Source organism: Dendropsophus ebraccatus, chromosome 12 (genome assembly GCF_027789765.1).
Source record: "Dendropsophus ebraccatus isolate aDenEbr1 chromosome 12, aDenEbr1.pat, whole genome shotgun sequence".
NCBI classification, from domain to species: Eukaryota; Metazoa; Chordata; class Amphibia; order Anura; family Hylidae; genus Dendropsophus; species Dendropsophus ebraccatus.
This window is the reverse complement of record NC_091465.1, coordinates 19,043,433-19,057,440: the sequence shown is the minus strand read 5'-3', so window position 1 is coordinate 19,057,440 and position 14,008 is coordinate 19,043,433. Positions and strand designations below refer to the sequence as shown.

Genomic DNA, 14,008 nt, shown 5'->3' with positions numbered 1-14,008 from the left:
AATTGCTGGAGTGAAGTAGAAACCACTTGTCACCACCACCTACTATAGTGAACTTTTTTTGCGTAGCACATCTTATTAAAACTTATCTACTTTCTGTACACTTACATAGTATGCTAATTTACTGAAGACATGTCTACTGTGGGTGGTTTCATTGTGGTGCATCCGTCAGATTTCTAATAAATATATATATATATATATAATTTTTTTTTTATTTTTTTTTTTTATAGTGGTGCCTCTGATTATGAGCATAATTCGTTCCGAGACTGTGCTTATAATCCAAACCACTCTCAAACCAAAGCAAGGTTTCTCATAAAAAATAATTGGAATGCAGACAATTGGTTCCACACCCCAAAAATAATGATTTTTTTTTTAAAATTCTTAATAACATGTAAAACAAATGAAAAAAGCATTTTGAAGCAGCTGAATATGTTATATTATAAGTTACTGTACACTATAGCAATCAGCATGTGGAGTATAATGTATAGTAAGTGCATAAACCTGAAAAAACAGCCACATGGGGTGTGTGTTCAGCATGGATCAGGAAGTAAGAATCACAGAGCTGTGCAGGAGGACAGTGACAGAAACTTTCCTATACAGCAGTGTGTATAGCTGAGTGAAAGTACAGGCACATTATAGCAGCAGTGTGTATAGCTGAGTGTAAGTGCCGGCAAATTATAGCAGCATTGTGTATAGCTGAGTGTAAGTACAGGCACATTATAGCAGGAATGGAGAGGATGGGAAACACAAGGGCTGGCAGACTACAGAGAGCATGAAGGAATGAGCAGGGCAGATGTGGGCACATACATGCAGCACTCTCTATCCAGGGAGCTGTGAAGAGATTACCTCCACAGTCCTGTCCCCTGATGCAAGCCCCAGCCTGAAGTGAATCTGATAAGGTGTGGGAGACTTCCTGGTCAGAGTACAGTGCTGTAGACCCCACTATGCAGGCCATGTCCCTCCCCCACTCCCCCTCCCACCCAGTAAAGGGAGCTCTTAAACCAAAGCAATGCTCTTAAACCAAGTTACAATTTTGAAAAACTGTGAGCTCTTTTTACAAAACGCTCTCAATTCAAGTTACTCTTAAACCGAGGTACCACTGTGTATATATCTAGAGGTTGTACTATTTCAGAGGGTTCTTAGGCTTCTTTGGAGAATACCGGGAATTGTATCCAGGGAGGTATTGAATCAATTAATCTGTGTAATTCAGCGGGGACTGAAGATTTCCATAGGTGGCGCTGTAACCAAAAATATCACAATTTGGTGTTCGGATCACGCTGACTTTTAGGAAGCTGAATGCCGATACTTTGTGTTTCTCGAATGCCATTAAGAACATAAATGCTGTATTTTTCGGGCTCTAATTCTACTCTATAAATGTTGCCTGACAATATCAATGCTTATAATAGTGCAGCCGCTGCCTGTTTTCCACTTTTATTGTTTAAGGTGGAGGAGGATTTAAGTGAAGACTTGTCAGAAGTTACATGCGATGAATACTGAAATGTTGTTGTCCATTGAATGATTAATATTGGATTATTTTAGGCATTTACCGAATGCTGCTAGTTCTGGTATTACTATCACATTCACTACAGTTTAGTTATTGGCTATCATTCACACACCGCTCACCTTTTTCTCCCATTGTCACTACTAATATGGATTTATTTTTTGACTCCCATTCAGACACCCGCTGTTCCCGCTCTTGACGTTGCTCTTTGAGAAGTGTGAGCAGGCCACACAGGGCTCCGAGTGCATTACATCTGCCAGTTTTGATGTGGATATTGAGAACTTTGTCCACCAGCAAGAACAAGAACATAAGCCATTCTTCAGTGAAGACCCTGAGCTGGACAACCTGGTAATGACTATATTATCATTGCAATGACTAAAGCTCAAAGCCTGTAAGATGGCAGACAGGCCTTATAGTTTACAAAGCCATAGGGCACACCAAGTACCAAGACTGTATGGTAGATGCAATGCTTAAAGGGCTGAATATCGCTCTGTAATATGACATCTGATGGGATATGGTGGGATTTATATCTAATCAATATCCTATTCATGATACCATGAGTTAGGGGATATGGGAGCAAAATAGTGTTAGTTGACTATGGATGAAAATACTGCCAGCAGCTGGATACTGAATGTCATCAGTGTGTAGTGGCAGCAATGACCGCCGAGTTGCAGCAATCGATTGGTGGTGGGTGATATACTGTGCAAATGTAGTAATACAGGGGCTGCAATATGGTGTAATGCAGGAGCTAAGGGTGTTGTGGTATTGCTGCGGCACTTGTCACGAGGCCTGAGTGGTAACTAGCTCTCCCTAAGTACCCACACACACTACGAGAAGTGTTTTGATTGCCCCTTTTTATGGAGTATTGGTGCAGGACACAACCACAGAGAGTTGAGGTATAGCAGCAGAACTTAATTTTACTTGAAAAGTTCTTAGAAGGTGCAATACAGAACACAGTCACAGTTAAGAAGTAAAAATCCTTGGTCAAAAGGCAAGTTAGCTTGGGAGTGGGTCTGCAGTTCCCCTTTAAGAATTCTCAAATGTTTGCGTTAGCAGGTATACTGGAACCGTTCAAAGTGTACTTTCCTTTGCTGGAGAGGTACCTGACAACTTTGATTTGGTTGGTATGACTTTAGGAATGAGTACCAGTACTAATACGTCTAAGCTGTGATGAGCACACGGAGAGGCACATCAAGGAGTACGTGGTACCAGAGAGTCACTGATAGGAGCAGACCTTCAACGTTTGCCAGAAAGGACTTGTGTAAGCAGAGCGGGATGCATAGTCTCCAACCTCTGGTTTGATTTAGAACACTGTGGAATGCAGGACTTGACTAACAACTAGACAAATGAGCCCCTCAGCATGGACAGGCTTGATCCCTCTACTGGTAGTCGCACCTCTGGTGGTTTAGCAATCCATGCTAAGCAGGCAGGTACACAGGAACTGGAGCAAACAGCAGCTTATATTCCTCCACTACATACTGACTATACTATACTATACTGTACTCTAAACTGTTCTGAGCACATGGCCCTCTCCAACCTTACTTATAGACTCCAGGGGCTTGCTCCCTATTGGTGGAGAGGAGTCTGAGGTAACAGTGGATTGGTCAGGAGAGATGGGGAGATTTTGTCACCAGAACTGTGCAGTCATGTACACACTTAAAGGGCAACTCCAGCGGAAAAAAAATTCTTTCAAATCAACTGGTATCAAAAAGTGCCAGAGATTTGTAATTTACTTCTATTAAAAAAAATCTCAAGTCTTCCAGTACTTATCAGCTGCTTTATATCCTGCATATCTGTGTCTATAACATACAGCAGCTGATAAGTAATGGAAGACTTGAGATGTTTGTAATAGATGTAAATTGCAAATCTCTGGCACTTTCTGACACCAGTTGATTTGAAAGAACTTTGTTTTAGCTGGCGTTTCCTTTAACCCTTGGCAGTCCTTCACCATATGCTTGCTGTCAATGAATGAAACACGGTGAGAACACAGTTAAAGGGGTTATCCAGCACTAGGTGTGGTTTGTAATTAAGCTCCATATACATCAATGGAACAATGATCAATGGAGTTCCAAACCCCACCCAATCTGGTGACAAAAGAGGGGGGAAAGTGGCCATGTTTTTGTAGCGCTGGATAACCCCTTTAAGCACATTGCCTTGAGACACTGACTAAAGGTTTACACAGTGCTGCCCCAACACAAGTACACGTTCAGCAGCAGTAACTAGCAGGGATGTGCGACACTACACTACTGTTGCAGTATGCTGGGAGTTGTAGTTCTGCAGCAGCTGGAGTGCCACAGGTTGGAGAACATTGATGTTTGGAGTCAGTCAAAGGGTAAATAGCCATCCATTACAATGCAAGTGTTCATGAGCGATTTATAGGCTTATCACTTCTCAGCTCTGAACAAACACTGAAGATTGTGTCCGGGTCAGATTAAAGCAACGTAGGAGAATTCCGGAGCAAATTGATCTTTCAATCGATTGCAGTGATTCTTCCAGCGGACGTTGTGCGACGTTATTAATGAGCGAATATTCCAGATGAAGACGTCCTAATTGAGCTCCTTGTGTGTAAAAGTCACAGCCATTCTGCGGTCACTAGTTTTTATTTGTTGTTTGGCTAAATGTTAATGGTCCCGACTTCCCCTTCATAAGCCGCGCTAGGTTCATTTTAAGGAGGATTGGATTTTAAAGGGCATGGAATCTACTTATTGTCAGAGGGATAATAACAATGAGAAACGGGATGAAAACTCCGAGAGGGAAAAAAAAAACTAAAGTTTGTTTGCTGACGCACAGGAAGCGAGGAATCTGTGCAGACCAGATGTCAGATCCCAGACGTCCGATATTTTCACATCAAGATGAGTTACATACGCCGGTCTTGATAGAACGATAGTACATGCCTCTTCCCTATCCTTGTTCATTCCTTCTATAATTTACGCCAATATTTCAGAATGCTGTTGCGAAATCCCGAACGCTTAGCATTTGACTCCTGGTGTCTGAAGAAGAGGGATGCAGCCCTAGGGCTGCCTGGAAAACATGGATACAGTCATAGGTACAGCCTATGGCTATGTTCATGTTTACCCAGTAGCCCTAGGGTTGCTTCTGTCTTCTTCAGACACCGGGAATTAAATGCAGAGTCTACTGGGTTTCCATGTTTGTATCTACACTTTGCTGCAGTGTTAGGCCATGTTCACACATGGTATATATAATAACGGCTGTTCTGTGACCCGGCTGGGTCACAGAACGGCTGGTGTTACTGAAGATCATCCTGGACGGTACTGCAGTACCGGCTGGTTGATCTTCATTTCTGGTGAATTGGAATGCAAGCGCACCTGTGTGCACCCGCATCCCAATTCACCTCTGCACACAATGGAGCATGCAGCCAGAGCGACACACTCCATTGTGTGAACTGACATGTCTCTGCGGCCGCTATTCAATAAATAGCGGCCGCAGAAAACTGACATGGCAGATATTCGTGCGGCCGAATGGAATCCTGAATGGATCCCCATGATTTATGTTAAACATATGTTGTGTGAACATGGCCTTATGGTATAGAAGAAAAACTCCCTGATGCTTTGTACTGGTTCATGCCACCATGTCCCTCCTTCCTAGGACATGAGGTTCTAGCACAGGGTTGCAGTCCCTTACGAACATGTCCACAATGAAATATAAGTTGCTTGCAGCATTTTATATGGCAGAATAAGTAGTTTTATAACCTGGGCGCATGGCAGGCAGAGGCGGGAGGTAGTCATCTGGGTGGCTCCCCGCCCCTGTGGGCTGATTGGTTCCCCTTAAGGGAGGCCATACACCCTTAAAAACTGATGGCTGAACGGTTATCTCTCCCATTCGGCCCCCATTGTCCTCATACACAGTAACATTCGGCTGAGCATTCCTGTGTTCTCTATGGTGAGGGGAGGGGCGAGACTCTGTGGCTTATTCCTCCTAGAAAAAGGGGTCATGCATTGATTTTCCATCCCTCCTCACCTCCTATCTCCACTGACATCATTTGTCGGTAAATAGAGCACCATACACCTTATACCAATGGCCGAACCTGCCACGAATGGCATGTATGGCCGACAAAAGTATAAGGAGCTATGAAGCCTTAACACATCTTACTACACATAGGACAAATGGGTTCCCCAACCCTTCTGTGCACGTGCAATGTTATGTCAGTCGGAGGGGGGGGGGAAACAGCTGCCAGAGACCTAGTATTGCTAATCCTTTAGCAATAACCAAACTTCTGGCATTTAGACTGTATCCTGGTATGGCTGTTCCAAAACATTTTAAGATTGTTGGCAAATCCTCTTAATATTAATGGGACTTGTTAACAAATATTGAGCGGTTGTGACCAGGAGGACCGGCTGGGTATATATAACATATGTATCTGTAAGAGGATGGGAGCAGCACAAAGTAATGTAATCAGATTACACTGGGGTTAAGTATTGGCCCCTTATTGTCAATGCAGAAACCACTTCCTCTTGGAGACCTGAACGCTTGTGTATTTCCACATGGCTTGGATGGAGCGCACATTACGGCCGGCAGCCGGTTTGTGATTTATTAGATAAATGTTTACGGCTGGCTTTTAGCAAACCATACAGTAATTCCCAATTCAGAAGGCAGGCCACATTGCAAATCTCAATGAGCTGGTGTGCACGCTCTGGCAACTGTGTTTTAGTACCTGCCATGCTTCCCTAATCACTGATCCTGCAAACGTCTGAGGAACGATGATGAAACTTCTGTCCCCAAGACGTCGTCTTTGATAAGAAGCAGCAGTAATTTGTGCATGAGATGTAGAGCGTGTATGTCACTAGTGAGAAGGTGCCAAGGTATCCACCAGAGCGGCATAGAAGCCTAGCACGTGGCTACTGGGCAGAATGCAGAATGTGTACCAGCGCCCCACGACTGCTACTTGTCATTTATAGTCCTGCTGTCAGAGCGGGCTTAGGGCTTCCTGATGGTTCAGGGTTAATTGCAACCATTTTAATTTGTATAGTGAAACCACTGCTTCATTGTCTAATGGATAATCAGCAACTTGACCTCAGATTATCCCTCCAGCATTACAAAGAAGCTACAATGTTGCAGATAAAGCCTGCCAGGGACTTGTTGCCATCAGCCGCCTCAGATGGGAGAGGAAGGAGGGGGAGACAGAGAGAAAAGCTCACTCACAGATTTTTGAGTCTTCAGGAGAAAGCAACAGCTGAGAATTGGGGTAAGGAGACTGAATAGATAATAACAAGCATGGAAGGAATTGTTAGTCTCACGATGGGCAGCAACATATCAAAAGTGTGCCTTTAAATACGCCACGCCCAATCCGTCCCCTCATCAGACATCTTTTGGCACTAAAATAAATAATGTCTGCCGTCAGGGAAGAGTTGGAAGACCTCAATTCACATAAGATGTAATACACAGAAGTATCTTATTAATTCCTCCTTATACCTAGTGCAAACTTAGACTATACAGTGTGCACATACACCGGATTTACCACAGTGGGCTCAGGCTGTATGGAAAATCTGTTGCATTTAATAACTGTCTAGTCTAAAGGCCTATTACACGGGACGATTGATGTTTAAAAATTCACCATAACGATCGAAAATGAGCGATTATCTGTCCATGTAATAACACCCAGCGATCAAACAACAAACAAAAAAATCATTCATTTTTGGTTTTCAACACGTTGAAATAATATAGTTGGTAGTTCGCCGATAATAACCAAATGTAATAATCTCAGGATTGTTCGCTCCGAAAACGCTAGTGTTCACTACTGATGCTATTAGCTGGCTAAAATGCAAAGAGAATATACCAACATGTTGATTCATTTTTGTGGCGCACAGCATCACATCTAAAGCAGGTCCTTATGCCCATGTGATGCCTCTTTATATGGGAAAACTCTGCAAACAAGCATAAAAAAGGGGAAAAAACTACAAATAGTGGAGGAAAAATGGCAAAAAATAATAATAATAAAAAAAGAAGTTACATGGATGCTGCTATATGGGCTACATCAGGGATGGGGAACCTGCGTCCTTCCAGTTGTTGCAGAACTACAATTTCCTTCAGCTTTGCAAGCATGATGGGAATTGTAGTTCTGCATGATAAAGCTGATGTCTAAGTAGCAACATATGGAGAGTGCACACATGTTGTATATATTGTAGAAGCCCCCAGAACCCACAAACCAGGAGTAGAGCGTCAGTAAAGTTTTCAAAGTTTACAGCAGTTCAAAAAAGCTCTAAACTTTTTAAATTCCGGCTGAGGCCTTTATGCGGCTCACACATTGACCTTTCCCTCCTCGGCCCGCTATTACGACTTAGTTTTTAACTGACCGGAAACGACTCTCAACCCCCCCTCCCCAGTATGCCGAATTTATATTGCCACCTTATGTTTTACCTCTTCTCCTGCAATGTAAATCCATAGAAATTGTTCTGGCGTAGAGATGATGAAAAGGCCAGCGACATTAGCCATCATTAGAAGAGAAATCATGTATTCCTCACAGCCGAGATGCACATAATTAGAAAATAGAAAAAGGTCAGATCTTGCCATTATCAACTCAATCAGCCGCAGAGTGCCACGCAGTCAATTAATTCAGCATCTGTGTTTTTTACAATCCTGTGCACGTCTTTCGGTGGCCTGTAACTCTTCAGGGGGACAGATATACTGCTTGGCCAGGCAGCGACATAAATGAGAGCTGAACAAATGATCTGAGCTAATTGAGAGATTTATGACCTACCGTGTGTCTGTACCGTATACACAGATCTCTGTATCTCCGCTCTTTTACACTGTACGTGGAAATAGGCTTTTCATCCATCAGGGTTATGGAGTCATTAGATGGGTCTTCTGCATACAATATAATGTACATCTTATACATATAATAGAAAAGCAATACATCCATAGAAGGAAAACATCAATACAATGACCCAAACAATTCTGCCAGTTTATTGTGGGAGCAGACATCACATCAGCTTGTATTAGGGCGGATTTGTAGAAGTTGTTCATAAGAACAATGAAATGCATCTTTGGGATATGTTCACATGGGCTGTTCATATCCTGCCATGATTTGCGCAAAGCCATAACAAAAACCACAATGTATGGCATGAATACACTGGTAAAAGATACGTCTGATCTCACCGGGTGGCAGGATCCGTTTTGGAATTTTCCAAATATTTTAACAATATGAAAAAATACAACCAAACACATTAGTTTGTTGCTGCACTCAAGCAATGACAAATATGGTGGAAAACAACCACGAAAATCCATACCAAGGTTGAAAATACAGTACGCAGTCTACAATGACAGCTTATAGGGTCCAAAGGCAGAAGGGATTTTTTTTTTTTTTTGCAACAGCACATTCTCCATCCCTGCCCTAATTGATAGTCTATGGGATTCTTAACATATTTGTAAATCACTTGATTTATTAAAAAGGACTCCTTACAATAGAAAAGAAAGCTCTAAAGTCTTGGCTACTAGGTGTCTCATCTATTTTACATGTTTGCATCATCAAGAGGATTCACACTGTGAATGAAAGGTAAATCAAGGCTTCCTTCTCATCTGTGACCCCTAGTAAAGTTCTGGTCAGCTGTCACTTGTGGTTTTACTACTGTAAGTACATAATGCTGCTTCCTCTATGTAATCCCATCTCCCTTTATTCCTTTAGCTTGTCATCATTATGGGCATCTAGAAGGATCCAAGGAAGGTTTCATGCATCACTTTATTTCCACAGTAAAATCCTAAATCAACAAAACTGTACCTGGAGCTAATGGATAGGGTCAGCATGTTTCTAGCTATACTATAACTGGCCAGACAAGTAAGGGGAAGAGAGTCCGGGGTGAGACGTAGCATTAGCTTACCTCTTCTTAACTTTTGGTTCCTAAGTGAGAACTGTAAGGGGGGTAGTGTTTACTGTGAGTTGCCACAGTGTCATGGTTTTTCACCTGTTTTATGTGAAAAATTGATGAAAAAACTGAATGCAATTGTGGGCATTCGTTTTGATCCATTTTTCCATCGACTTCCATTAAAAAAAAAAAAAAAAAAGGATCAAAACAGTCATATTTTTTAGCGTACACAAAAAAGTGGTCGACCACATGCGGAAATGTGTTTCTCAGCCATGTTACACAGAACACGTGAGCCCAGCCAAACCAGTTTTCCTGAAATTATCTTGTAATCTTTAGATTAATTTCACATCTTTGTTGCAAGAAACACAGACATGATCGAGTCTTGTCTCTTTATTTGTGGCGTCTTTATATAAATATCTACCAGTCCGTAGCTCTAAACACTGTCATGTGACCTCCTCATCTGCCTTTAAGGAGGTTATTTAAAGGTTCTCTTTTGCAGCCAGTTTTTTATTGCCCCACAATAGTGCATCTAAAATAAATTAAGAAAGTTTGTAGTGTTTTTTTTCTTTGTTTCTAGCCCTTCAGACCTTAAAGGGGTTATCCAGGATTAGAAAAAGCGCAACTACTGTCTTGCAAAAATAGCACCACCCCTGTCCTCAGGTTGTGTGCAGTATTACAGTTCTGTTCCACTCACTTCAATGGAACTGAGTTGCAAAATCGCAGCCAAACTGAGGATAAGAGTGTTGCTGTTTCTGGAAGAAAGCGGCCATGTTTTTCTATGCCTGGACAACCTCTTTAAATAACCCTTTAAGGGGAAGGGACAGACATGTGTGAGCAAAGTCGCTTTATATACAAAATTCACTAAATTACAGCTATTCCTGGGCTGCACCTGTACTTTCCCCTGTTTCTAGTTGCTGCGCAGCAAGTATGGATAATCTGCATGTGGTTTTTGAAGCCCAACATGTCCAGGATACCCAAACGCTCCCCTCTACCCAAACTGGTATTCCAGTATTGTATTCCAGTTTATTTGCATAAAAAAAAATCTTTGCCCATTTTTGTCCAAACCCCATTTTGCTTTAAACTTTGCATCTCAAGCACCAAAGGGGCTATATACCAGTTTCTTCACAGGATATTCCCTAATGTATGATTGTAATATATTCAGTAAAGGCAATGAAAAGACGCTCCACGCTGCCCTTTTGCCATATTGTTCTGTTGCCGCAGTCTCTCTGAAGTCGCAGCATTGTACAGAGCCATTTCCATAACAGCAAGCATTGCCGAATAAATGTGCATCATGGAGTCGTTTGACTTTTTCAGATGGTGAAGGCAATCCAGGTCCTGAGAATCCATCTGCTGGAATTGGAGAAAGTAAATGAATTGTGCAAGGATTTCTGCAACCGGTATATCACCTGTCTGAAGACGAAAATGCACAGTGATAACCTGCTCAGGAACGACTTGGGCGGCCCCTATTCCCCAAACCAGCCATCCAACAGCATTCACACACAGGTAAGAAGGCCCCTGCTGTTTGTATGAGCTTAATGTGTGATGCCAGGGACTTAAAGTGGAACCCCTGCAACAAGCTATATAGTCCTGTGACATTCCTATATGTATATGGTAAACAAGGTAAAGTTGTAAGGCACACACCTAGCTTCTATTCCCACCACACAGAAGCTTGGCGGAGGACTGGTTAGGCATTCTAGAATTCTGACATAGAATTGCTAACTGCATTACCTGTCCCATACTCTGGACAGGTGGAAGACACTCTATTTCTAAACTATTGATGTCTACTAGGGAACACCCAACCGAGTTTTAGGAAACCCTCAGTTTTCAACGGAGCTCTGGTTGGTGTAGTTCTATTGTTCTGCTGATGGTTTTGGTTAACCTTCTCCACGCTACATATACATATCTTTTATATATGTTTTGTCTTGTAGACTCTTGATAGTCTTAAAGAGGAACTATCAGCAGGTTTGATGCATCTAACCTGCTGATATGTCCCTATGGCACAGAAGACACAGAGGAGGAAGTTATGTCTCTTACCTTCATCCTCAGCGCTGTTCTGGTGCAGTTAGTCGTTTTCTCCACAGTCCACTGAGACTGTGGAGCACTGGGGGGGTGTTAGGAGCACTGTCCGCCCCCAGCTGGCCCACCCCTATCTAATGATAATGAACGCAGTGGGACTGCCGGGGGTTGGCCAGATCAGCACTATGGGGATGGGCAGTGCTCTTAACGGGTGCCCCATTATTTTTAACGGTTTCATCGGACCGTGGAGCACACAACTAACTGCACCAGAATGGCGCCAAGGAGAAAGGTAAGAGACATACTGTACCTTTCTCCTTAGCGTCTCCTGTGCAATCGGGACATATTAGCAGGTTACATTTGTCCAACCTGCTGATGGTTCCCCTTTAAAGGGGTAGTTGACATTTACCACATATCCAAAGCATGGGTGATAAATGGCTGATCACTGTGACCCCCACCAATCACTCACTGAGTGAAGACCAGAGCCTGCTCCCTTCTAGCTCTACTTCATTGCTTCAAGCCTGCTGTTCTAATTATCTGTGAACGGTGATCACATATGTGTCATCTAGTTTGGAAAAGATCAACATTTAGCAGAAACAACAATTATGTGCACATCTGTTTTGTCATATATACAATTGGGGGGTCAGTGCTCAACTCTTAGCTCAAAGTCCACCGCATAAACATAGGGTTAGAGATAGAAAATCATCCCCTATATACAGGACAGATGAATATACCCGACATTTGGGGTTCTGAGCACTGAGACCTTCACCTATCATGAGAATGGAGGTCCTATGTTCTCCTATGCAAATTCTGTCTGCCTGCAGCCACCACTAGGAGGAGCTCATTGCATACATTGCATTATTATTGAGTCTGATATGTAGGTTGTATGCGATAAGCTTAATATCTTCATATATAAGTGGGACTAGTTCTGTTACATGGTATTGGTCGCAGCTGCTGTCTGCAGGATAAAGACTTCTCTTTCTTCTCTATTGTTGACTGCAGCAGAGAAAGCAGCTGCAAGGACTATGACAAATCTACTAGGTGTCTATTAGATAACCGTAATTCCGTAAAGCTAGACTTTTTCTCAGATTTTCTAGCGTTCCACGTGAGATCTTTGCTGTCCTGTGCACTTCTGCAGCATGTTCCCTCCAGAGCTGACCATCGCCTGCACGCAGTCGTATAATGATTGCAGCAGCAGCGCTCGCAGCCCCATCATTCCCGGCTCCTGATCCAGCTGTCACACTTCCAGCAGCTTTTGTTTTATGTATTTTATGAGCTGGAGAGAATATTTAAATATTGCATGTGCTGGCAGCCGAACGAGGTGGGGGAGTCGATGATATCGCGAATATTTGATGTGCGCTACATGAAAAGATAAATTTCTTCCGAGCACAAAAATTCTTTACATTTTTACTTCACTTCCAGGATCGCCTGAAAATATCCAAATAAATAATAGCATGAAGAATCTAATTCAGACATCCCGGAATAACAAAGTCACTTAATCACTGGTTTTAAAAAGTAGAGAAAAAGTGTTTTTTTTGTTTTTTTTTTCTTCTCCTTGTTTGCTAATATCCTCTGGAAATAGACTTCTTATCCCTTCCTTGCTTATTGCAGTTTCCCTTATGAGCGAAATTAGCAAGAAACTTGCATAAAGGACGACAATAATTGCTCAACGAGCATCTCGTTTGTAATTTATTAGCTTCTATTATTGCGGGTTGTCATAGCAACAACTTGCATCCAGGGCGACAAGAGAGATGTTAGATATGAGGCGATGAGACTGCGAGCTCAGGAAAATGGAGATGCACATTTTTATCAGTAATTTTGCTGAAAATAGGAAGTGAGAAGTTAATGAGATGTAAAGCCGTCCTGTGGCTGTTGTGAATATATTTTTTTTAACTGTTGATCTAATTAGAATGCATCGGTCAGGAAACATAATGAGGATTTCACTGTTCACCAGTACCTCACATCATGGCGGGAAATAAAACCCGACAATCGCAAGAAACAGACGGCTGCTCCCGGTTACTGTCCGTCTCTGCAACCATCCGGTTCAGCTTGGGTCACAGTGGTTTAGTATCAGGGGGTAAAATGTACTTTATGGCAGCAGGAATATTAAGGGTTGTGCCAAAGAATCACCATAAGCGTGATGGTAGAACCCACTATACAGTCGTTCATAGGGCTCCCATATAGAGCGACAGCCACAGAAGCCTTATAATAGTGAATGTATAGCCAACAGTGTTGAGTGGACTTGCCAAACTGTTCCAGAGCGGCAACGTTCTCCAAACCTGATCACACTGTGCCTGGAGAAGTCAGATGCTGCCTTAGGCTGCCATAAGCTGTATCCATGTTTTCCTGGCGGCCCTGAGGTGGCATCCAGCTGCAGCCGCCAGCAGTCAAATGGCAACAGTGACTGTAGGACCTACCATACCCCCACAATAACTCCCATAATAGTGACTGTGAGTAAATACAGTCACAGGACACCTATAGCAGGGCTCCCATAGAATCACAGTCACAGGACCCCCCTATAGAGTGACATCCATAACATCCCCATAACAGTTACTGTAAGACCCACCACACATTGTAATTCACATGGCTCCCATACAGCCATAGAACTCCCAAAATTTTGATTGTAGGACTTACCATATGATTTCATTCCTTGGGCTCCCATACTATCACAACCACAGGA

General features: G+C 42.7%; 1 protein-coding gene across 13 annotated transcripts in view; it reads left to right on the top strand.

Annotated features, from left to right (window-relative positions):
• Window positions 1–14,008, top strand: part of PKNOX2 (PBX/knotted 1 homeobox 2) — a 316,712-nt gene that overhangs the window by 269,828 nt on the left and 32,876 nt on the right. For all 13 annotated transcript variants that reach the window (XM_069947893.1, XM_069947896.1, XM_069947897.1 and 10 more), the window contains 2 exons: window positions 1,675–1,846; window positions 10,630–10,818. In XM_069947893.1, the coding sequence (XP_069803994.1) occupies window positions 1,675–1,846; window positions 10,630–10,818 (361 nt within the window). The remainder of the gene's footprint in view (window positions 1–1,674; window positions 1,847–10,629; window positions 10,819–14,008) is intronic.